This window comes from Aotus nancymaae, unplaced genomic scaffold (assembly GCF_030222135.1).
Source record: "Aotus nancymaae isolate 86718 unplaced genomic scaffold, 86718_ANA_hifiasm-v0.15.2.pri h1tg000041l, whole genome shotgun sequence".
Classification (NCBI taxonomy): domain Eukaryota; kingdom Metazoa; phylum Chordata; class Mammalia; order Primates; family Aotidae; genus Aotus; species Aotus nancymaae.
The window spans coordinates 2799695-2823346 of record NW_026988455.1 but is presented as its reverse complement, the minus strand read 5'-3'; the positions used below and the strand labels follow the sequence as shown (position 1 = coordinate 2823346).

General features: G+C 43.9%; 1 protein-coding gene across 3 annotated transcripts in view; it reads right to left on the bottom strand.

Moving 5' to 3' along the window:
- CCNB2 (cyclin B2) overlaps nucleotides 1–13741 on the bottom strand; it is a 47036-nt gene extending 33295 nt beyond the window's left edge. For all 3 annotated transcript variants that reach the window (XM_064361360.1, XM_064361358.1, XM_064361359.1), the window contains exons 1-2: nucleotides 13576–13741; nucleotides 11409–11537 (exon numbers count right to left, since the gene is read on the bottom strand). In XM_064361360.1, the coding sequence (XP_064217430.1) occupies nucleotides 11409–11537; nucleotides 13576–13599 (153 nt within the window). In that variant the 5' untranslated portion in view covers nucleotides 13600–13741. The remainder of the gene's footprint in view (nucleotides 1–11408; nucleotides 11538–13575) is intronic.
- Between the last annotated feature and the right edge of the window lie 9911 nt (nucleotides 13742–23652).

The following is a 23652-nucleotide window of genomic DNA, read 5'->3' as shown; positions in this document are numbered from 1 at the left end:
ACTGTTCCTTACACTCTACAGGAATCAGCCTCTGTGTGCACATTCAGTCCTCATCGTTACCTTACACTCTACAGAATCAGTCTCTGTGTGCACATTCAGTCCTCACTGTTCCCTAACACTGTACAGAATCAGCCTGTGTATGCACATTCAGTCCTCACTGTTCCCTTACACTCTACATAATCAGCTTCTGTGTGCACATTCAGTCCTCACTGTTCCCTAACACTCTACAGAATCAGGCTCTGTGTGCACATTCAGTCCTCACTGTTCCCATACACTCTACAGAATCAGCCTCTGTGTGCACATTCAGTCCTCACTGTTCCCATACACTCTACAGAATCAGCCTCTATGTGCACATTCAGTCCTGATCGTTACGTTACACTCTACAGAATCAGCCTGTGTGCACATTCAATCCTCACTGTTCCCTAACAATCCACAGAATCAGCCGGTCTCTACACATTCAGTCCTCACTGTTCCCTTACACTCCACAGAATCAGCCTTAGTACACATTCAGTCCTCACTAGTCCCTAATAGTCTACAGAATCAGCCTCTGTGTGCACATTCAGTCCTCACTGGTCCCTAACACTCTACAGAATCAGACTCTGTGTGCACATTCAGTCCTCACTGTTCCCTTACACACTACAGAATCAGCCTCTGTGTGCACATTCATTCCTCACTGTTCCCATACACTCTACAGAATCACCCTCTGTGTGCACATTCAGTCCTCACTGTTCCCATACACTCTACAGAATCAGCCTCTATGTGCACATTCAGTCCTGATCGTTACGTTACACTCTACAGAATCAGCCTGTGTGCACATTCAATCCTCACTGTTCCCTAACAATCCACAGAATCAGCCGGTCTCTACACATTCAGTCCTCACTGTTCCCTTACACTCCACAGAATCAGCCTTAGTACACATTCAGTCCTCACTAGTCCCTAATAGTCTACAGAATCAGCCTCTGTGTGCACATTCAGTCCTCACTGGTCCCTAACACTCTACAGAATCAGCCTCTGTGTGCACATTCAGTCCTCACTGGTCCCTAACACTCTACAGAATCAGACTCTGTGTGCACATTCAGTCCTCACTGTTCCCTTACACACTACAAAATCAGCCTCGGTGTGCACACTCAGTCCTCACTATTTCCTTACACTCTACAGAATCAGCCTGTGTGCACATTCAGTCCTCATCGTTACATTACACTCTACAGAATAAGCCTCTGTGTGCACATTCAGTCCTCACTGTTCCCTAACACTCTACAGAATCAGCCTCTGTGTGCACATTCAGTCCTCGCTGTTCCCTTACACTCTACAGAATCAGCCTCTGTGTGCACATTCAGTCCTCATCGTTACGTTACACTCTACAGAATCAGCCTGTGTATGCACATTGAGTCCTCACTGTTCCCTAACACTACACAGAATCAGCCTGTGTGTGCACATTCAGTCCTCACTGTTCCCTTACACTCCACAGAATCAGCCTTTGTACACATTCAGTCCTCACTGTTCCCTTACACTCTACAGAATCAGCCTGTGTGCACATTCAGTCCTCACTGTTCCCTAACACTCTACAGAATCAGCCAGTGTGCACATTCAGTCCTCACTGTTCCCTTACACTCTACAGAATCAGCCTGAGTGCACATTCAGTCCTCACTGTTCCCTTACACTCTACAGGAATCAGCCTCTATGTGCACATTTAGTCCTCACTGTTCCCTAACACTCTACAGAATCAGCCTCTGTGTGCACATTCAGTCCTCACTGTTCCCTTACACTCTATACTATCAGCCTCTGTGTGCACATTCAGTCCTCACTGTTCCCTAACACTGTACAGAATCAGCCTCTGTGTGCACATTCTTTCCTCACTGTTCCCTTAAACTCTACAGAATCAGCCTCTGTGTGCACATTCAGTCCTCACTGTTCCCTAACACTCTACAGAATCAGCGTGTGTGCACATTCAGTCCTCACTGTTCCCTAACACTCTACAGAATCAGCCTCTGTGCGCACATTCAGTCCTCACTGTTCCCTAACACTCTACAGAATCAGCCTCTGTGTGCACATTCAGTCCTCACCGTTCCCTAACACTCTACAGAATCAGCCTCTGTGTGCACATTTAGTCCTCACTGGTCCCTAACACTCTACAGAATCAGCCTCTGTGTGCACATTCAGTCCTCACTATTCGCTTACACTCTACAGAATCAGCCTGTGTGCACATTCAATCCTCACTGCTCCCTTACACTCTACAGAATCATCCTGTGTGCACATTCAGTCCTCACTGTTCCCTTACACTCTACAGAATCAGCCTCTGTATGCACATTCAGTCCTCACTGTTCCCGTATACTCTACAGAATCAGCCTCTGTGTGCACATTCAGGCCTCACTGTTCCCTTAAACTCTACAGAATCAGCCTGTGTGCACATTCAGTCCTCACTTCTCCCTTACACTCTACAGAATCATCCTGTGTGAACATTCAGTCCTCACTGTTACCTTACACTCTACAGAATCAGCCTCTGTGTGCACATTCACTCCTCACTGTTCCCTTACACTCTACAAAATAAGACTCTCTGTGCACATTGAGTCCTCACTGTTCCCTTACACTCTACAGAATCACCCTCTGTGTGCACATTCAGTCCTCACTGTTCCCTTACTCTCTACAAAATCAGCCTGTGTGCACATTCAGCCCTCACTGTTCCCTTACACTCTACAGAATCAGCCTCTGTGTGCACATTCAGTCCTCACTGTTCCCTTACACTCTACAGAATCAGACTGTGTGCACATTCAGTCCTCACTGTTCCCTAACACTCTACAGAATCAGCCTCTGTGTGCACATTCAGTCCTCACTATTCCCTTACTCTCTACAAAATCAGCCTGTGTGCATATTCAGTCCTCACTGTTCCCTTACACTCTACAGAATCAGCCTGTAAATGCACATTCAGACCTCACTGTTACCTTACACTCTACAGAATCAGCCTGTGTGCACATTCAGTCCTCACTCTTCCCTTACACTCTACAAAAAAAGCCTCTACATTTACATTCAGTCCTCACTGTTCCCTTACACTCTACAGAATCAGCGTGTGTGCACATTCAGTCGTCACTGTTCCTTTACACTCTACAGAATCAGCCTGTGTGCACTTTCAGTCCTCACTGTTCCTTACACTCTACAGGAATCAGCCTCTGTGTGCACATTCAGTCCTCATCGTTACCTTACACTCTACAGAATCATCCTGTGTGAACATTCAGTCCTCACTGTTACCTTACACTCTACAGAATCAGCCGCTGTGTGCACATTCAGTCCTCACTGTTCCCTTACACTCTACAAAATAAGACTCTCTCTGCACATTTGAGTCCCCACTGTTCCCTTACACTCTACAGAATCAGCCTCTGTGTGCACATTCAGTCCTCACTGTTCCCTTACTCTCTACAAAATCAGCCTGTGTGCACATTCAGCCCTCACTGTTCCCTTACACTCTACAGAATCAGCCTCAGTGTGCACATTCAGTCCTCACTGTTCCCTTACTCTCTACAAAATCAGCCTGTGTGCACATTCAGCCCTCACTGTTCCCTTACACTCTACAGAATCAGCCTCTGTGTGCACATTCAGTCCTCACTGTTCCCTTACACTCTACAGAATCAGACTGTGTGCACATTCAGTCCTCACTGTTCCCTAACACTCTACAGAATCAGCCTCTGTGTGCACATTCAGTCCTCACTGTTCCCTTACACTCTACAGAATCAGCCTGTAAATGCACATTCAGTCCTCACTGTTCCCTTATACTCTACAGAATCTGCCTCTGTGTGCACATTCAGTCCTCACTGTTCCCTTACACTCTACAGAATCAGCCTGTAAATGCACATTCAGTCCTCACTGTTCCCTTATACTCTACAGAATCTGCCTCTGTGTGCACATTCAGTCCTCACTGTTACCTTACTCTCTACAAAATCAGCCTATGTGCACATTCAGTCCTCACTGTTCCCTTACACTCTACAGAATCAGCCTGTAAATGCACATTCAGTCCTCACTGTTCCCTTATACTCTACAGAATCTGCCTCTGTGTGCACATTCAGTCCTCACTGTTCCCTTACACTCTACAGGAAACAGCCTCTGTGTGCACATTCAGTCCTCATCGTTACGTTACACTCTACAGAATCAGCCTGTGTATGCACATTGAGTCCTCACTGTTCCCTAACACTACACAGAATCAGCCTGTGTGTACACATTCAGTCCTCACTGTTCCTTTACACTCTACAGAATCAGCCTGTGTGCACTTTCAGTCCTCACTGTTCCTTACACTCTACAGGAATCAGCCTCTGTGTGCACATTCAGTCCTCATCGTTACCTTACACTCTACAGAATCAGGCTGTGTATGCATATTCAGTCCTCTCTGTTCCCTAACACTGTACAGAATCAGCCTGTGTATGCACATTCAGTCCTCACTGTTCCCTTACACTCTATAGAATCAGCCTGTGTGCACATTCAGTCCTCACTGTTCCGTTACACTCTACAGAATCAGCTTCTGTGTGCACATTGAGTCATCACTGTTCCCTAACACTCTACAGAATCAGGCTCTGTGTGCACATTCATTCCTCACTGTTCCCATACACTCTACAGAATCAGCCTCTGTGTGCACATTCAGTCCTCACTGTTCCCATATACTCTACAGAATCAGGCTCTATGTGCACATTCAGTCCTGATCGTTACATTACACTCTACAGAATCAGCCTGTGTGCACATTCAATCCTCACTGTTCCCTAACAATCCACAGAATCAGCCGGTCTCTACACATTCAGTCCTCACTGTTCCCTTACACTCCACAGAATCAGCCTCTGTGTGCACATTCAGTCCTCACTGTTCCCAAACACTCTACAGAATCAGCCTCTGTGTGCACATTCAGTCCTCACTGTTCCCTAACACTGTACAGAATCAGCCTCTGTGTGCACATTCATTCCTCACTGTTCCCTTAAACTCTACAGAATCAGCCTCTGTGTGCACACTCAGTCCTCACTGTTCCCTAACACTATACAGAATCAGCCTCTGTGTGCACATTTAGTACTCATTGTTAACTTACACTCTACAAAATAAGCCTGTATATGTACATTCAGTCCTCACTGTTCCCATACACTCTACAGAATCAGCCTGTGTGCACATTCAGTCCTCACTCTTCCCTTACACTCTACAAAAACAGCCTGTACATGTACATTCAGTCCTCACTGTTCCCTTACACTCTACAGAATCAGCGTGTGTGCACATTCAGTCGTCACTGTTCCTTTACACTCTACAGAATCAGCCTGCGTGCACTTTCAGTCCTCACTGTTCCTTACACTGTACAGGAATCAGCCTCTGTGTGCACATTCAGTCCTCATCGTTACCTTACACTCTACAGAATCAGGCTGTGTATGCACATTCAGTCCTCACTGTTCCCTAACACTGTACAGAATCAGCCTGTGTATGCACATTCAGTCCTCACTGTTCCCTTACACTCTAAAGAATCAGCCTGTGTGCACATTCAGTCCTCACTGCTCCCTTACAATCTACAGAATCAGCTTCTGGGTGCACATTGAGTGCTCACTGTTCCCTAACACTCTACAGAATCAGGCTCTGTGTGCACAATCAGTCCTCACTGTTCCCATACACTCTACAGAATCAGCCTCTATGTGCACATTCAGTCCTGATCTTTACGTTACACTCTACAGAATCAGCCTGTGTGCACATTCAATCCTCAATGTTCCCTAACAATCCACAGAATCAGCCGGTCTCTACACATTCAGTCCTCACTGTTCCCTTAGACTCCACAGAATCAGCCTTTGTACACATTCAGTCCTCACTAGTCCCTAATAGTCTACAGATTCAGCCTCTGTGTGCACATTCAGTCCTCACTGGTCCCTAACACTCTACAGAATCAGCCTCTGTGTGCACATTCAGTCCTCACTGTTCCCTTACACACTACAGAATCAGCCTCTGTGTGCACACTCAGTCCTCACTATTCCCTTACACTCTACAGAATCAGCCTGTGTGCACATTCAGTCCTCATCGTTACATTACACTCTACAGAATAAGCCTCTGTGTGCACATTCAGTCCTCACTGTTCCCTAACACTCTACAGAATCAGCCTCTGTGTGCACATTCAGTCCTCACTGTTCCCTTACACTCTACAGCATCAGCCTGTGTGCACATTCAGTCCTCACTGTTCCCTTACACTCTACAGAATCAGCCTCTGTGTGCACATTCAGTCCTCACTGTTCCCTTACACTCTACAGAATCTGCCTCTCTGTGCACATTCAGTCCTCACTGTTCCCTTACACTCTACAGAATCAGCCTGTGTGCACATTTAGTCCTCACTGTTCCCTTACAATCTACAGAATCAGCCTTTGTGCGCACATTCATTCCTCACTGTTCCCTTACACTCTACAGAATCAGCCTCTGTGCGCACATTCAGTCCTCACTGTTCCCTTACACTCTACAGGAAACAGCCTCTGTGTGCACATTCAGTCCTCATCGTTACGTTACACTCTACAGAATCAGCCTGTGTATGCACATTGAGTCCTCATGTTCCCTAACACTACACAAAATCAGTCTGTGTGTACACATTCAGTCCTCACTGTTCCCTTACATTCCACAGAATCAGCCTCTATGTGCACATTCAGTCCTGACCGTTACGCTACACTCTACAGAATCAGCCTGTGTGCACTTTCACTCCTCACTGTTCCTTACACTCTACAGGAATCAGCCTGTGTGCACATTCAGTCCTCACTGTTCCCTTACAGTCTACAGAATCAGCCAGTGTGCACATTCAGTCCTCACTGTTCCCTTACACTCTACAGAATCAGCCTGAGTGCACATTCAGTCCTCACTGTTCCCTTACACTCTACAGGAATCAGCCTCTGTGTGCACATTCAGTCCTCATTGTTCCCTAACACTGTACAGAATCAGCCTCTGTGTGCACATTCAGTCCGCACTGTTCCCTAACACTGTACAGAATCAGCCTCTGTGTGCACATTCAGTCCGCACTGTTCCCTAACACTCTACAGAATCAGCCTGTGTATGCGCATTCAGTCCTCACTATTCCCTTACACTGTACAGAATCAGCCCGTGTGCACATTCAGTGCTCACTCTTCCTTTATACTCTACAGAATCAGCCTCTGTATACACATTCAGTCCTCATCGTAACCTTACACTCTACAGAATCAGCCTCTGTGTGCACATTCAGTCCTCACTGTTGCCTTACACTCTACAGAATCAGCCTCTGTGTGCACATTCAGTCCTCATCGATACCTTACACTCTACAGAATCAGGCTCTGTGTGCACATTCAGTCCTCACTGTTCCCTTACACTCGACAGAATCACCCTCTGTGCGCACATTCAATCCTCACTGTTCCCTAACACTCTAGAGAATCAGACTCGGTGTGCACATTCAGTCCTCACGGTTCCCTTACACTCTACAGAATCAGCCTCTGTGTGCACATTCAGTCCTCACGGTTCCCTTACACTCTATGGAATAACCCTCTGTGTGAACATTCAGTCCTCACTGTTCCCTAACACTCTACAGAATCAGCCTCTGTGTGCACATTCAGTCCTCACTGTTCCGTTACACGCTACAGAATCAGCCTCTGTGTGCACATTTAGTCCTCACTGTTCCCTTACACTCTACAAAATCAGCATGTAAATGCACATTCAGTCCTCATTGTTCCCTTACACTCTACAGAATCAGCCTGAGTGCATATTCACTCCTCACTGTTCCCTTACACTCTACAGAATCAGCCTGTGTGCACATTCAGTCCTCACAGTTCCCTTACACTCTACACAATCAGCCTCTGTGTGCATATTCAGTCCTCACTGTTCCCTTACACTCAATAAAATCAGCCTCTGTGTGCAAACTCAGTCCTCACTGTTCCCTTACACTACAGAATCAGCCTCTATGCGCACATTTAGTCCTCATTGTTCCCTTACACTCTACAAAATTAGCCTGTATATGTACATTCAGTCCTCACTGTTCCCTTACACTCTACAGAATCAGCCTGTGTGCACATTCAGTCCTCACTGTTCCCTTACACTCTACAGAATCAGCCTGAGTGCACATTCAGTCCTCACTGTTCCCTTACACTCTACAGCAATCAGCCTCTCTGTGCACATTCAGTCCTCACTGTTCCCTTACACTCTACAGAATCAGCCTGTGTGCACATTCAGTCCTCACTGTTCCCTTACACTCTACAGGAATCAGTCTCTGAGTGCACATTCAGTCCTCACTGTTCCCTTACACTCTACAGAATCACCCTCTGTACACACATTCAGTCCTCACTGTTCCCTTACACTCTACAGAATCAGCCTCTGTGTGCACATTCAGTCCTCACTGTTGCCGTATACTCTACAAAATCAGCCTCTGTGTGCACATTCAGTCCTCACTGTTCGCTTAAACTCTACAGAATCGGCCTCTGTGTGCACACTCAGTCCTCACTGCTCCCTTAAACTCTACAGAATCGGCCTCTGTGTGCACATTCAGTCCTCATTGTTACCTTACACTATACAGATTTGGCCTCTGTGTGCACATTCAGTTCTCACTGTTCCCTTACACTCTACAGGAATCAGCCTTTGTGTGCACATTCAGTGCTCACTGTTGCCTTACACTCTACAGAATCAGCCTCTCTGTGTACACTCGGTCCTCACTGTTCCCTTACACTCTACAGAATAAGCCTGAGTGTACACATTCAGTCCTCACTGTTCCATTACACTCTACAGAATCAGCCTCTGTGTGCACATTCAGTCCTCACTGTTCCCTTACACTCTACAGGAATCAGCCTCTGTGTGCACATTCAGTCCTCATTGTTCCCTTACACTCTACAGAATCAGCCTCTGTGTGCACACTCGGTCCTCGTCGGTCCTCACTGTTCCCTTGCTCTCTACAGGAATCAGCCTCTGTGTGCACATTCAGTCCTCACTGTTCCCTTACACTCTACAGAATCAGCCTCCGTGTGCACATTCAGTCCTCATTGTTCCCTTACACTCTACAGAATCAGCCTCTGTGTGCACATTCAATCCTCACTGTTACGTTACACTCTCCTGATTCAGCCTGTGTGCACATTCAGTCCTTACTGTTACCTTACACTCTACAGGAATCAGCCTCTGTGTGCACATTCAGTCCTCATTGTTCCCTTACACTCTACAGAATCAGCCTCTGTGTGCACACTCGGTCCTCGTCGGTCCTCACTGTTCCCTTGCTCTCTACAGGAATCAGCCTCTGTGTGCACATTCAGTCCTCACTGTTCCCTTACACTCTACAGAATAAGCCTGAGTGTACACATTCAGTCCTCACTGTTCCATTACACTCTACAGAATCAGCCTCTGTGTGCACATTCAGTCCTCACTGTTCCCTTACACTCTACAGGAATCAGCCTCTGAGTGCACATTCAGTCCTCACTGTTCCCTTACACTCTACAGAATCACCCTCTGTGTGCACATTCAGTCCTCACTGTTCCCTTACACTCTACAGGAATCAGCCTCTGTGTGCACACTCAGTCCTCACTGTTCCCTTACACTCTACAGGAATTAGCCTCTGTATGCACATTCAGTCTTCACTGTTCCCTTACACTCTACAGGAATCAGACTCTTTGTGCACATTCAGTCCTCACTGTTCCCTTACACTCTACAGCATCAGTCTCTGTGTGCACATTCAGTCCTCACTGTTCCCTTACACTCTACAGGAATCAGCCTCTGTGTGCACACTCAGTCCTCACTGTTCCCTTACTCTCTACAGGAATCAGATTCTGTGTGCACATTCAGTCCTCACTGTTCCCTTACACTCTACAGAATCAGCGTCTGTGTGTACATTCAGTCCTCACTGTTTCCTTACACTCTACAGAATCAGCCTCTGTTTGTACATTCAGTCCTCACTGTTCCCTTACACTCTACAGAATTAGCCTCTGTGCGCACATTCAGTCTTCACTGTTCCCTTACACTCTACAGGAATCAGCCTCTGTGTGCACATTCAGTCCTCACTGTTCCCTTACACTCTACAGGAATCAGCCTCTGTGTGCACACTCAGTCCTCACTTTTCCCTTACACTCTACAGGAATCAGACTCTGTGTGCACATTCAGTCCTCACTGTTCCCTTACACTCTACAGGAATCAGCCTCTGAGTGCACATTCAGTCCTCACTGTTCCCTTACACTCTACAGAATCACCCTCTGTGTGCACATTCAGTCCTCACTGTTCCCTTACACTCTACAGGAATCAGCCTCTGTGTGCACACTCAGTCCTCACTGTTCCCTTACACTCTACAGGAATTAGCCTCTGTATGCACATTCAGTCTTCACTGTTCCCTTACACTCTACAGGAATCAGACTCTTTGTGCACATTCAGTCCTCACTGTTCCCTTACACTCTACAGCATCAGTCTCTGTGTGCACATTCAGTCCTCACTGTTCCCTTACACTCTACAGGAATCAGCCTCTGTGTGCACACTCAGTCCTCACTGTTCCCTTACTCTCTACAGGAATCAGATTCTGTGTGCACATTCAGTCCTCACTGTTCCCTTACACTCTACAGAATCAGCGTCTGTGTGTACATTCAGTCCTCACTGTTCCCTTACACTCTACAGAATCAGCCTCTGTTTGTACATTCAGTCCTCACTGTTCCCTTACACTCTACAGAATTAGCCTCTGTGCGCACATTCAGTCTTCACTGTTCCCTTACACTCTACAGGAATCAGCCTCTGTGTGCACATTCAGTCCTCACTGGTCCCTTACACTCTACAGGAATCAGCCTCTGTGTGCACACTCAGTCCTCACTGTTCCTTTACACTCTACAGGAATCAGACTCTGTGTGCACATTCAGTCCTCACTGTTCCCTTACACTCTACAGAATCAGCCTCTGTGTGTACATTCAGTCCTCACTGTTCCCTTACACTCTACAGGAATCAGCCTCTGTGTGCACACTTAGTCCTCACTGTTCCCTTACACTCTACAGGAATCAGACTCTGTATGCACATTCAGTCTTCACTGTTCCCTTACACTCTACAGGAATCAGACTCTGTATGCACATTCAGTCTTCACTGTTCCCTTACACTCTACAGAATCAGCCTCTGTGTGTACATTCAGTCCTCACTGTTCCCTTACACTGTACAGGAATCACCCTCTGTGTGCACACTCATTCCTCACTGTTCCCTTACACTCTACAGGAATTAGCCTCTGTATGCACATTCAGTCTTCACTGTTCCCTTACCCTCTACAGGAATCAGCCTCTGTGTGCACACTCAGTCCTCACTGTTCCCTTACTCTCTACAGAATCAGCCTCTGTGTGCACATTCAGTCCTCACTGTTCCCTTACACTCTACAGAATCAGCCTCTGTGTGCACATTCAGTCCTCACTGTTCCCTTACACTCTACAGAATCAGCCTCTGTGTGCCTGTTCAGTCCTCATCGTTGTTACCTTAGCTACTTGTGCTGCTCTCGTTGTAACTTTATTTCCAATTTCTTCTAAAACAGTTCGCCTAATAGTCACATGACTCTTCGCTTTAGAATGAACACCAGTGTCGATATTCTCCAAATCACTGGAAACCTGAAAAAACAAAAAAAAAAGTAATGAAACCTTGAAAGAATTTGGAATACTTTGCTAATGTTAGATACTCAAATTAAAATTGCTTTGGGAAAGGACAATACATCAAGATCTATTTCCAAGATGGAAAAGTTACATTTTAGGAAGTCTAAAAATGCTATTTGTGATTAATAACATCGCTCTAAATTAGGCAAATCAGCCATCTACTTTATCTGTAATAAAGGTCCTCCCAGTAACCTTTCAAAACCATTTTGAGTGTCAAGTGGGCCCCTAAGAGAACTTGAAAGCTGATTACTATTTAATGATTATTTCTCATACAGTACACTTGTATCACCTGTTAGAGATCCGTGTAAGTTAAAGGCATTTACTTAAAAACTTTCCTTTACACAGCTTGGTAACAAGTACAATTAAGATGAAAAACTAAAAAGTTATAATATTAATAGTTAATAATAGGTCTGGTTGTTTAAATACCAGATGTTTAAAACATAAACTATCTTTGCTTCTCATGCCACTTTACAAATAAGAAATGCTCCTGTATGCATCTTTTAGAATACAGTTTAAAAAAAAAAAAAAACTGGAATATAGCTTTTTAAAATGGTGTTGCCATAAAATGGATTCTCTGTTATATTAAGGATATTTAGAATGTAAGTAGTTTCCTTAATATAGTTTTAGCTTCCAATCTCAGTAAAGGCTGGAATTGTTGACCTCAACCTTCTTTAGACATAATGTCTTAAAACTAAACTTGATCGGAAAAGTAATTCATACCAAAAAAGCTTATTATAGAAGTGATAAACATTTCATTAAAAAAAGAAGAAAAAAAAAAACACTCAGCATGTCCTGTCCCTGAGAGTTCAGGGTCCTGTTTCTAACAAAACTCCCAACAGGACAGAGAAAGAGGCAAGGGAAACTCAAGCCTTCCCTGACCAGGAAGATTCTGACTATTAAATAACTTTATAGAATACATTATTTTAAAAAATTACTTGTCAGTTGGACTTAGATCAACAAAAGGATATGAATTAAATGCTGAATGTATTCAATCACTTAGGATTCTCAAAAGTCACATTATTCAATTTTTTCCAGCAGCATCTGCCAATCTAAAAAAGTGTTTGAAAATATAAAGCTTATGGGTAGAAGCCTAGTAATGTGACTAAATTTAAATTCATCTGGATGGGAAAATTGGCAGCTTTTATCTAAACTTACAGCCAAGATGATGGAACTCAGGTGCGTCCGGGCCCTCTAGCTTTCAGCAAAGTAAAAAAAGTAGGTCCCAGTACAATTCAAGCCCACAGAAAAAATACCCAAAACACCTTAACACTTTGAACTCTGCAAGGATGAAACAAATGAATTTGAACCCTTTTCTCTTAGTCTGCCACACTGGTCCAAATTATATTCAAAAATCTCTATTACATTTGAGTAGAGAAATTAATTTTTTTTTTGAGAAATTAATTTTTTAAGGGGACAAACCCATTTATTAGTGAACTTAGCCTGGAACACTCAGCGTGCAGAAATAAACCGGAAATTCATATAAAAAGAAATGTGAACAATCTGAAAAACAGCCTGGCAGTTGCCTGATGAAACAGGCAGCACACTTTTCTGCCTACAGAACTCTTCCAGCCCTTCTCCCAGCCCCCACCACAGATCCCTTAGTTGGCAAGGAGTTGTGAGAAAGCGGGAGGTTTTCAACCCAGGAATGTGCAAGTAGGTAACTCTCCGGCGATGAAGAGCACTATGGGATAGCTCGCTGAGTACTAGGCCCAGCGCTCCTGGGGCTCATTTGACGAGTGCCACGTCGGAAGCGCTTTCTTACACCTCTCCCACCCCGGGGCAGTGAGGGGCAACGGGAGAGCGGAATCTAGACGGGGAGAGGCCGGCCGGACAGGACCGGCCGCGGGGCCAGGGACGCGGACGAAGCGGGGAGCTCCGGAGAAGAGAAAAGCAGCCCCGGTTGGGACCGAGAAGCTCGGAGCTGAGGACAGAAGCGAAATGGGAGCTGTGGGGCCGACGGGCTCGCCTCTGGGAGGGGTCGCCGGGCACAACTCACCGTCGGGCGTCGGAGCAGCGCCATGAGGGATGGGGAAGGCAAGAGTGTCAGCCCGGCCCAGGGAGGGACGCGGACTGAAAAGGGAGGGCACTAGCGTACTAGGCAGGCGCCGTTAGGGACGCTCTCCGCACCCGCAGCGCAGAGACTCTTCGTCGCACTCTCTTTGTTCCCGGATTCAAATACCGCGTCGCTCGCGTCCCATTGGGCGGCCCTGCGCACGGCGCGCTCTTCTCATTGGCTAACAACGGAGGCACTCTCGCACTCTCATTGGCTGGATTTTCTTAGCCCGTTTGATTGTCACAACCACCTGTTGGGATGTTTTTACTGCTTACAGTCTTTAAAAAAAAAAAAATCCCTAGCTGGGCATAGTGGCGCATGCCTGTAATCCCAGCTACTTGAGAGGCTGAGGCAGGAGAATTGCTTGAAGCCGGGGGCAGAGGTTGCAGTGAGCTGAGATCACGCCACTGCACTGCAGCCTGGACAACAAGAGTGAAACTCTTGTCTCAAAAAAAAAAAAAAAAAAAAATCCCAGTCTCTGAGACAAACAAAAAGGAACTGTCTCATTGGAAAAGCAGACGTAGGACGCCTGTGGATATTGACAAGGCCTCATCTGCGAATGTCTCTAGACGTTTGTGCTGAATAGGCGGAAGTTGGTTGACCTTTATTCCTCTTTCGGAAATGTCGAGTTGGGATTTAGGCTGTGTCGGCCAGGGTTCAGGAACCAGCCCCTCCCGGTTGCTCAGGGCTGCAGTGTGTTAGGTGGTTGAGACGCAAAAGAGTGCTTAAAGAAAGGGAATAATGGCATTTACCCAAAAACCCAAATTCTCAAGTAAGGAAAAAAGATAAAAGAGATTTGTGTGATTCGTGATTTATGTAGTTTCTCCATGTATTCCCAGCACCTAGTACATTGTTTGTATATATGGCTGGTGCTCAATAAATATTCGTCTAATAATCAGCCTAAGCAAAGAATTCATGACTAAGACCCCAAAAGCAAATGCGACAAAAACAAAAATACATAAATGAGACCTAATTAAACTAAAACACGTCTGCACAGCAAAAGAAATAATAAACAGACAACCACAGACTAAGAGAAAATATTCGCAAACTATGCATCAGAAAAAGGACTAGTATCCAGAATCTACAAGGAACTCAAATCAGCAAGAAAAAAGAAATCCCATCGAAAAATGGGCAAAGGACATGAATAGTTATTTCTCAAAAGAAGATATTCAAATGTCCAACAAATATATGAAAAAATGATCATCACTAATCATCAAGGAAATGCAAGTTAATACCACAAGGAGACACTACCTTCCTCCTGCAAGAATGGCCATCATTAAAAAGTCAGAGAAAGGACCCAGCACAGTGGCTCACACCTGTAATTCCAGCACTTTGGCAGGCTGAGGTGTTCAAGACCAGCCTGGGCAACACGGCAAAACCTATCTCTACAAAAATACAAAAATTAGCCAGGTGAAGTGATGAGCACCTTTAGATCCAGGTACTCAGGGGCTGAGGCAGGAGGATCCCTCGATCCCATGAGGCTGAGGCTGCAGTGAGCTATGATTGCACCACAGCACTCCAGCCTGGGCAACACAGTGAGACTTTGTTTAAAAAAAAAAAAAAAAGTCAAAAAATAGATGTTGGCATGGATGTGGAGAAAAGGGAACGCTTAAAGTCTGCTGATGGGAATGTAAATTAGTACAACTTCTATGGAAAAAACTTTGGCAATTCCTTAAAGAAGAAGAAGTAGTTCTACCATTTGGTTCAGCACTTCCACTACTGGGTATCCACCCAGAGGAAAAGAATTCATTATATGAAAAAGACTCTTGCACATGTATGTTTAGAGCAGCACAATTCACAATTGCCAATCTAAGTGCCCATCGACTGAGTGGGTACAGAAAATGTGGCATATAAACATTATGGAATACTGCTCAGCAATAAAAATAAACAAAACAATGTCTTTTGCAGCAACCTGGATGGAACTAGAGGTCATTATTCTAAGTGAAGTAACTCAGGAGTGGAAAACCAAAAACCATATATTTTCACATATAAGTGAGAGCTAAGCAATGCGTACACAAAAGCAAGCAGAGTGATATAATGGACTTTAGAGACTCAGAAGAGGGAGGGTGGAAGGGGAGCTAGGGATAAAACCATACATATCAGGTAGAATGTACACTACCTGGGTGATGGGTGCACTAAAATCTCTGAATTCACCACTATATAATTCACCCACATAACAGAAAACCACTTGTATCCCACAAGTTACTGAAGTAAAATTTTTAAGTGTATTAATTAAACAATATTCATCTAATAAATGATCTTATGATGTATATAAGATTTAGGAATAAGAAACAAGGTGTGACACCAGTCTTGAGCAGAAGAGTGGGAGGATTAGCGCAGTCCAAAGAGAACAACAGTATTAAGGTTGCCCTTGTAAAAAGAAGCAGGTGAAGATCAAGACAGGAAAAGAAAGCGGAAAGGAAAAAGTGAGATTAAAGGGAACAGAAAAGGAAAAGAAGAAAGGAATGATCTAACACCCATGGCAAAGAAAGTGGAATAACTCTTGATATCAGGTTCCATTAAGAATTTGAGGTCCGGGCACAGTGGCTCATGCCTGTAATCCTAGCACTTTGGGAAGTCGAGGTGGGTGGATCATTTGAGGTCAGGAGTTCGAGATCAGCCTGGCCAACATGCTGAAAACCCATCTGTACTAAAAATACAAAAATTAGCTGGGTGTGGTGGTGCAGGCCTGTAATCCCAGCTACTCCGGAGGCTGAGGCAGAGAATTGCTTCAACTTGGGAGACAGAGGTTTCAGTGAGCCAAGATCATGCCACTGCACTCCAGCCTGGGCAAGAGTGAGACTCTGTCTCAAAACAAACAAACACACAAAAAATTTGAGTAAGCTTTCCCATCACTCTTAAGTGGTTCCATTACTTGGGTACGAATAATCAGTGTGGTTGGATGAGCCTTACATAAAGTTAAATTCCTAAATTGCCTCAATCCCTAGTGGTTGGAGGGCATCTGCCAGTTCTGAACTTATTTCCTCTTAGGTGAAACAGGAATAATTGCAGCTGCATGTTAAAAGATGTTAGCCTATCCATAATCAACCTACAATTAAAAACTAGGTATCCTATGGAAAAGTCTTGGAAAAGAAAAATCCTGTTGTAGTGCACTGAAGCTGTAAAATTTCTTTGCGTTATTTTGATGTTATCAAAAAATACAATCATAAAAGTGACAATCCTTGCTTACTCTTAGGGCTTTGTAAACATGTTATGAATGTAAAGTGCTTTCTTATTTATTTTTTTTAGTCAGTGTCTTCCTCTGTTGCTCAGACTGGAGTGTAGTGGTGTAATCACAGGGCACTGCAGCCTCAAACTCCTGGTCTCACACCATTCTCCTGCCTCAGCCTCCTGAGTAGCTGGGACTATAGGTACATGCCACCACTCCCAGCTAATTTTTTAAAATTTTTGTACAGGAAGGGTCTCACTGTGTTGCTGAGATTACAGGTGTTAAAAATGAAGATAATATTGCTTGTTTTGTACTTCTCACTGCAACTAACCTAAAACCTTACACACAAACTTCTTCTTGTTGGAGACAGCGTCTCCCTATCACCCAGGCTGGAATGCAATGGTGTGATCATGGCTCACCGCAGCCTCAATCTCCCAAGCTCAAGTAATCCTCCTACCTCAGCCACCCGAGCAGCTGGGACTATAGGTGTGAGCCGTCACGGCTGGCTGATTTGTAAATGCTTTGTACAGATGGGGATCTCATTTACGTTACTTTGGCTGATCTCAAACCCCTGAGCTCAACTGATCCTCCTGACTCAGCCTCCCAAAGTGCTGGAATGAGCCACCATTGCCCATCCATAGATTTCTTTTTTCCGAATATCACTGTGGGAAATTGAAAGTTCCTTCACTGCTGATTCTTCTGAGAATATACATCACTGTGCACATGGGCTTCTCTATATGCAAAGCTTTGATTTGGGGGGAAAAGTGAATGTGTTCAGAAAGCTTGTATTCTACTAGGTATTCTAACAAAACAATGGGGCTTGGTTTTGTTTGTTTTTTTTTTAGACGGAGTCTTGCTCTGTTGCCAGGCTGGAGTGCACTGGCGCAATCTCGGCTCACTGCAACCTCCGCCTCCCAGACTCAAGCGATTCTCCTGCCTCAGCCTCCCAAGTAGCTGGGACTACAGGCATGAGTCACCATGACCAGCTAATTTTTGTATTTTCAGTAGAGACGGGGTTTCACCATGTAGGCCAGGACGGTCTCCATCTCTTGACCTCATGATCCGCCCGCCTTGTCCTCCCAAACTGCTGGGATTACAGGCGTGAGCCACCGCGCCCAGCCAATGGGGCTTGTTTTATCTCACTGTGGTGGATTAAAGATTGCCACTTTTCTTCTTTTTTTGCTATCCCTTCTGTGAAGAGCTGTCAGCTATTTTCTCTCTCCTTAAATCTGGGCTAGCCTTATTATTTGCCTTGACCAACAGAATGTGATAGAAGTGATGCTGTTCCAGTAACAGGCTTGGGTCTTAGGAAGCAGTTTATTTCTCCCTTGGAGTCCTGCATCACCACCTTAAAGAGACTCAAGCTATTCCTTTCTAGAAACAACATCGAGATAAATGCCCAATGCATCATCGCCTGTCCCAAACATCCCAACTAATGGATCACATAAGCAAGGTGATGCCAAGTGGATAGACACTCTGTCTCAGTAGAACTTGGAGCTGAATGCAGCCACATGAGGAGCCCATCATACCACAGTAAAAAATGAGCTGCCTGCCCAGCACTGCCCAAATCACACAGCTATGAGCAAATAAATGTGTTTTAAAACCCACCCAATTTGGGGGTGGTTACAAAACAGGTAATAAATACACTTACCTGGGGGTATTCCCAATCCTTGCACCAATAAGCCTTTCATTTGCTGGAAGTCTTATCATCTTGGTTTTGTATGGTAATCACAGTTTAAGAAAACATAGCAGAGTAGCTGTGACTTATGATCATTTGTAAACTCTGAATTCTCAGTAATGTTATCCTGGTAGATTTTTCATATGGGAAATTTGAGTTGCCCTGGTCTTTTCAAGATGTTTTGGCATTTGGTTGTTTCCTGCGGGCACACGAAATCATCTGGTGTTGAACCATGGATAAGATGTAACTGAAAGCCTTGGGAAGCACTGAGGCCAGTCTGATAGAATTTTTGCCCCAAATCACTTGAGGTCAGGAGTTCGAGACCAGCCTGGTCAACATGGTGAAACCCCGTTTCTACTAAAAATACATAAATTAGCCAGGCGTGGTGGTGCATTCCTGTAATCCCGGCTACTCGGGTGGCTGAGGCAGGAGGATGACGCAGAGCTGGTAAGTCAAGATTGCACCCTGCACTCTAGCCTGGGTGACAGAGCGAGACTCCGTCTCAGAAAAAAAAAGAATTTTTGCCCACAGAAGTTTACATATTTGAAGCTGGGTCTTGACATATGGGATAAGAGTGTTTTCAAAATTTGTACACAAATCCTTGGCTACTCCTTTCTTCAAATGGTGGAACCTAGTTCACCACCTCAAGTATAGGCTGCCCTTAGTGACTGTCATTTCTAAGAAATAGAATGTGGTAGAAAGGACAAAGTGTAACTTCTGAGACTAGGTCACAAAGTGGCATTTGGCTTCCTCCTGGCTTTATCTCTGGGATCATTAGTTCTGGGTAAAACAAGTTACCCTGTTGTAAAGACATCCATACAACTCTCCGGAGAGGTTCCTGTAGCAAAGAAGTAAGGTTCTTAGTAGCCAGTGAGGAACTGAGGCTGCCTGTCAGCTAAGGCCTGGGGACTGAGGAATCATAGAAATGGATTGTCCAGACCCAGTGAAGCCTTCAGATGACTGTAGCCCATCAGCATGCAGAAATGTGGATTTTAAAAAGGTAAAAATAAAAAAATAAAAGATCTGCCAGGTGCAGTGGCTCACCACAGCACTTTAGGAGGCCAAGGTGGTTGAATCATCTGAGGTCAACAGTTTGAGACCAGCCTGGCTAACATGGTGAAACCCCATCTCTACTAAAAGTACAAAAATTAGCCAGGTGTCGTGGGATGTGCCCATAATTCCAGCTACTTGGGAGGTTGAGGCAGGAGAATTGCTTGAATCTGGAAGGTGGAGATTACAGTGAGCTGAGATCTCATCACTGCACTCCAGCCTGGGCGATAGGGCAAGACTCTGTCTTAAAAAAAAAAAAAAAAAAAAAAAAAAAGACTGCAGCCCCAACAGTCACCTTGACCTTCTTGATTAGAACCTCATGAGAGACCCTGAAGTAGAAATGCAAAACTAGGCTGCTCCTGAGTGCCTCATCCACAGAAACTGAGATGTTTGATGTGTAAAGTTACAAAGCGAAAACTATTGCATAAAAACAGGTAAGGCTTTGGGGAGAGTCTGAGCATGGTGGCTCACACCTATAATCCCAGTACTTTGGGAGGCTCAGGTGAGAGGATCGCTTGAGACCAGGAGTTCAAGGCCTGACTGGGCAATACAGCGAGACCTTGTCTCTACAAAAAACTTTTTAAAAATTAGACAAGTGTGGTGGCATGCACCTGTGGTCCCAGCTACTCAGGAGGCTGAAGTAGGGACAATCATTTAAGCCCTGGAGGTGGAGGTTGCAGTGTGCCAAGATCATACCATTGCACTTCAGCCTGGGCGACAGAGCAAGACCTTGTGTCAAAACAAAACAAAACTCTGGGGAGTATGTGGCTATGATGTTTTAAGAACCCAGATAGGGGCCAGGCACGGTGGCTCATGTCTGTAATTCCAGCACTTTGGGAGGCCGAGGCGGGTGGATCACGAGGTCAAGAGATCGAGACCATCCTGGTCAACATGGTGAAACCCCATCTCTACTAAAAATACAAAAAATTAGCTGGGCATGGTGGCGCATGCCTGTAATCCCAGCTACTCAGGAGGCTGAGGCAGGAGAATTGCCTGAACCCAGGAGGTGGAGGTTGCGGTGAGCAGAGATCGCGCCATTGCACTCCAGCCTGGGTAACAAGAGCGAAACTCCGTCTCAAAAAAAAAAAAAAAAAAAAAAGAACCCAGATAAATGTTCTATTTGCTAAGCAGATACTAATGGTACAGTAGTCTAGAGGGCTTTCTAGACTTGCTGATTGATTTCATTCTAGAAATGAAAGGCATTCTTCATTCCTTGGTTAAAGGCAGGTTGGAAGCAGTGGATAGGAGACTTGCCACATCTATTCCAACTCCCTTGTAAAACAACTTTCTTACATAAAAGTTCTTCAGAACCTAAAAAACAGGATCCCTAGAATAACAAGTTTAGAGGGCTCCATACAATATGAAGGAATTCCTAGATACGTGAGAGGTAGAGCAGGCCTTTGGGTCATCTCTGAACTGCCAGACTGAAAATCTGAGCATCTTGACTTGTAGTACCAGCTACCTAGGCAATTGCAGAAGCCAAATTCTTACTTTGCAGAACACAATATAGTTAAAATGCAACAACATAGACAGTTCAGTAGTGTGCATTTATTTAACCTCTAACAGGCAACAGGTCCCTGCATAACAGTTTGGTGGTGAGAAAAACTGGAAGAGAATGAGAAATCTTAGATGTTAATTTCCCTCAAAAAAATTAATTTTAGTTCAGAGAGGGCAAATGATTCCATAGCCTGTGCCAACTCTGATCCACTAGCAGTAGCTGCCTATAGCACAGCATTGAATGGTATTGATGGTGACTTTACTCCTGCTGTGACTGCAAGGCAAGGGAAAGCAAGCACATGTGCTGGGAATCTTCCATCCCTATAGATAATGAAAAGTTCCAACACATTAGATAAAAGCTGAAGAGATGTTTCCTTATTTAGTAATTAGTTGCTTGGAATCAGTGTAAGAGAAATTAGCTGCCAAAAACTAATCTGTGGTTCAGCACCTTGCTATACTACCATTTGTTATCGAAAGCAAAGGTATTTAAGTGGTGGGGTGAAGCCAGCATAGGAAAAACGGATATTCTTACATAGGTACTATGTACAAAGTCCTTTAAATTCATTATCTCATTTAATCCTAATCACCTGAGAAACAGGTTTTATTTCTATTTGGTAGATGAAAAAATTTAGTCTCAGAGGGCTTAATTGTAAGTTGTTCAAAGTTGCACAATTCAAACTCCAAATATGAATGACTCCAAAGTCTATATATTCTTTATACTACTCTAAAAAGTGTCTGGTCTATGAATTCTTACAGAATATAGAAAAGACTAACCTCAGTCCAGCAGGCCCAAATGACAAAATATAATTGAATATAATTGGTAACACTTTTCTTAGTAAAAACGTAATTGTTTTGGAGATATATAGATATATATATACATGTTTGTTTTTGAGAGACGGACTCTTGCTCTGTCACCCAACCTGCAGTGCAGTGGCACGATCTCAGCTCACTGCAATGTCTGCCTCCTGCGTTCAAGCGATCCTCCTGTCTCAACTTCCCAAGCTGCTGGGACTACAGGCATATACCGCCACATCCAGCTAATTTTTGTATTTTTTAGTAGAGATGGGGTTTGGCCAGGCTGGGCTCAAATTCCTGACCTCAGGCGATCCACCTGCCTTAGCTTCCCAAAGTGCTGGGATTACAGGCATGAGCCACCACGCCCAGTCTTGTATATAATTCTTAAGAAAAGATATGTCTGAGAGAAAAAGACATATCCAATACTGTGACATGTGAAGTTTTCAATAATAAAATATATATATATATATATATATATATACTGGTTGGCCACAGTGGCATGGTGGCGTGTGCCTGTAATCCCAGCTACTCTGGAAGCTGAGAGACGAAAATCACTTGAACTCAGGCGGTGGAGGTTTCAGTGAGTCAAGATCACACCACTGCACTCCAGCCTAGGCAACAGAGGGAGACTGTGTCTCAAATACAACAACATCATATACATATATATATAACAACACAGTGTATCTATAGTGTGTGTGTGACACACATATACTGTGTTTCCAGAGGTTTTGGAAGTTACAAACTAGGATGTATTTTCTACAGATTTACACTATTCCCATTAATGAAACATTAATAATAAAATGTCCTCAAGACCTTATATTTTAATTTCACTGTTGCAACTAGTTACTAACAACAGTTTTTAAAACAGAAGTAGTTTTCTCTAAGTCAACTGTTACGGTTCAAATGCTGAAGTGTGCTAGCAGCTAAAATAAAGTCACCAGAGTAAGAAAAAAGTTTCAAATAATCAGTTTATCACTTGCATATTAACAACAATAAAAATAAGGATGTGCTGACAAAAGAATTTTAGTTTTTATGTATTTGGACAGCTATCACTGACATGTTCATTTTGACATATAAGATGCAGCAGGATATGGAAGTCACCAAAACAAAGCACAAAAAATAAAAATGTTCAAAGTCATTTTCTTCCTTACTTTCTTCAATACTTATTATCATACTCTTCGGTAACTAATGGCAATAGCTTAATAAGCTCCTATATTAACAATTTAGGTTTATGTCACAAATACTTTTATTAAATAAATTTTAAAGTTAACGATGCATTGCCTACATTAAAAAAAATCAGTAGCAATTATAAAACAAGTCAACAGGTAGTCGTGCATCTAAATCTGATGTTATATTCAAAAATAGAGAAATCCACCTGTGCTTTACTTATATTTGGGGGAACATCAAGAGGACTCCATGGCATACAATTCTCCCTATCTTACACTTCTTCAATCCCTTGGCACAGATCCAGGGTTTTCTAGTGGCAAAGTACCACATCCATTGCAGGCTACTTACTTAAAGGAAGATAGGCTACTTGCTCTTTTCCCCAGAGGTCACTCACTCATTCACTCTTCCCTGACCTTCTACAGTTTAACCATGTTATGCTTTTTAAACCCATCGTACATCTGCACACATACTATGTCGAAGCATGTTAACATTGATAACTACTACAGTTTCAACATTTGTTAATATAAAAAAAGGGCAAGGAGTCATAACTGAATGCATATAAATTTCAAATTATGCAAATGTCAATTTGAGTGAGATCACTATTTTTTAATTCCAAGATGTTTAATGTAAACTGTTTTTATAAAAACTAATTATGAAACACAAA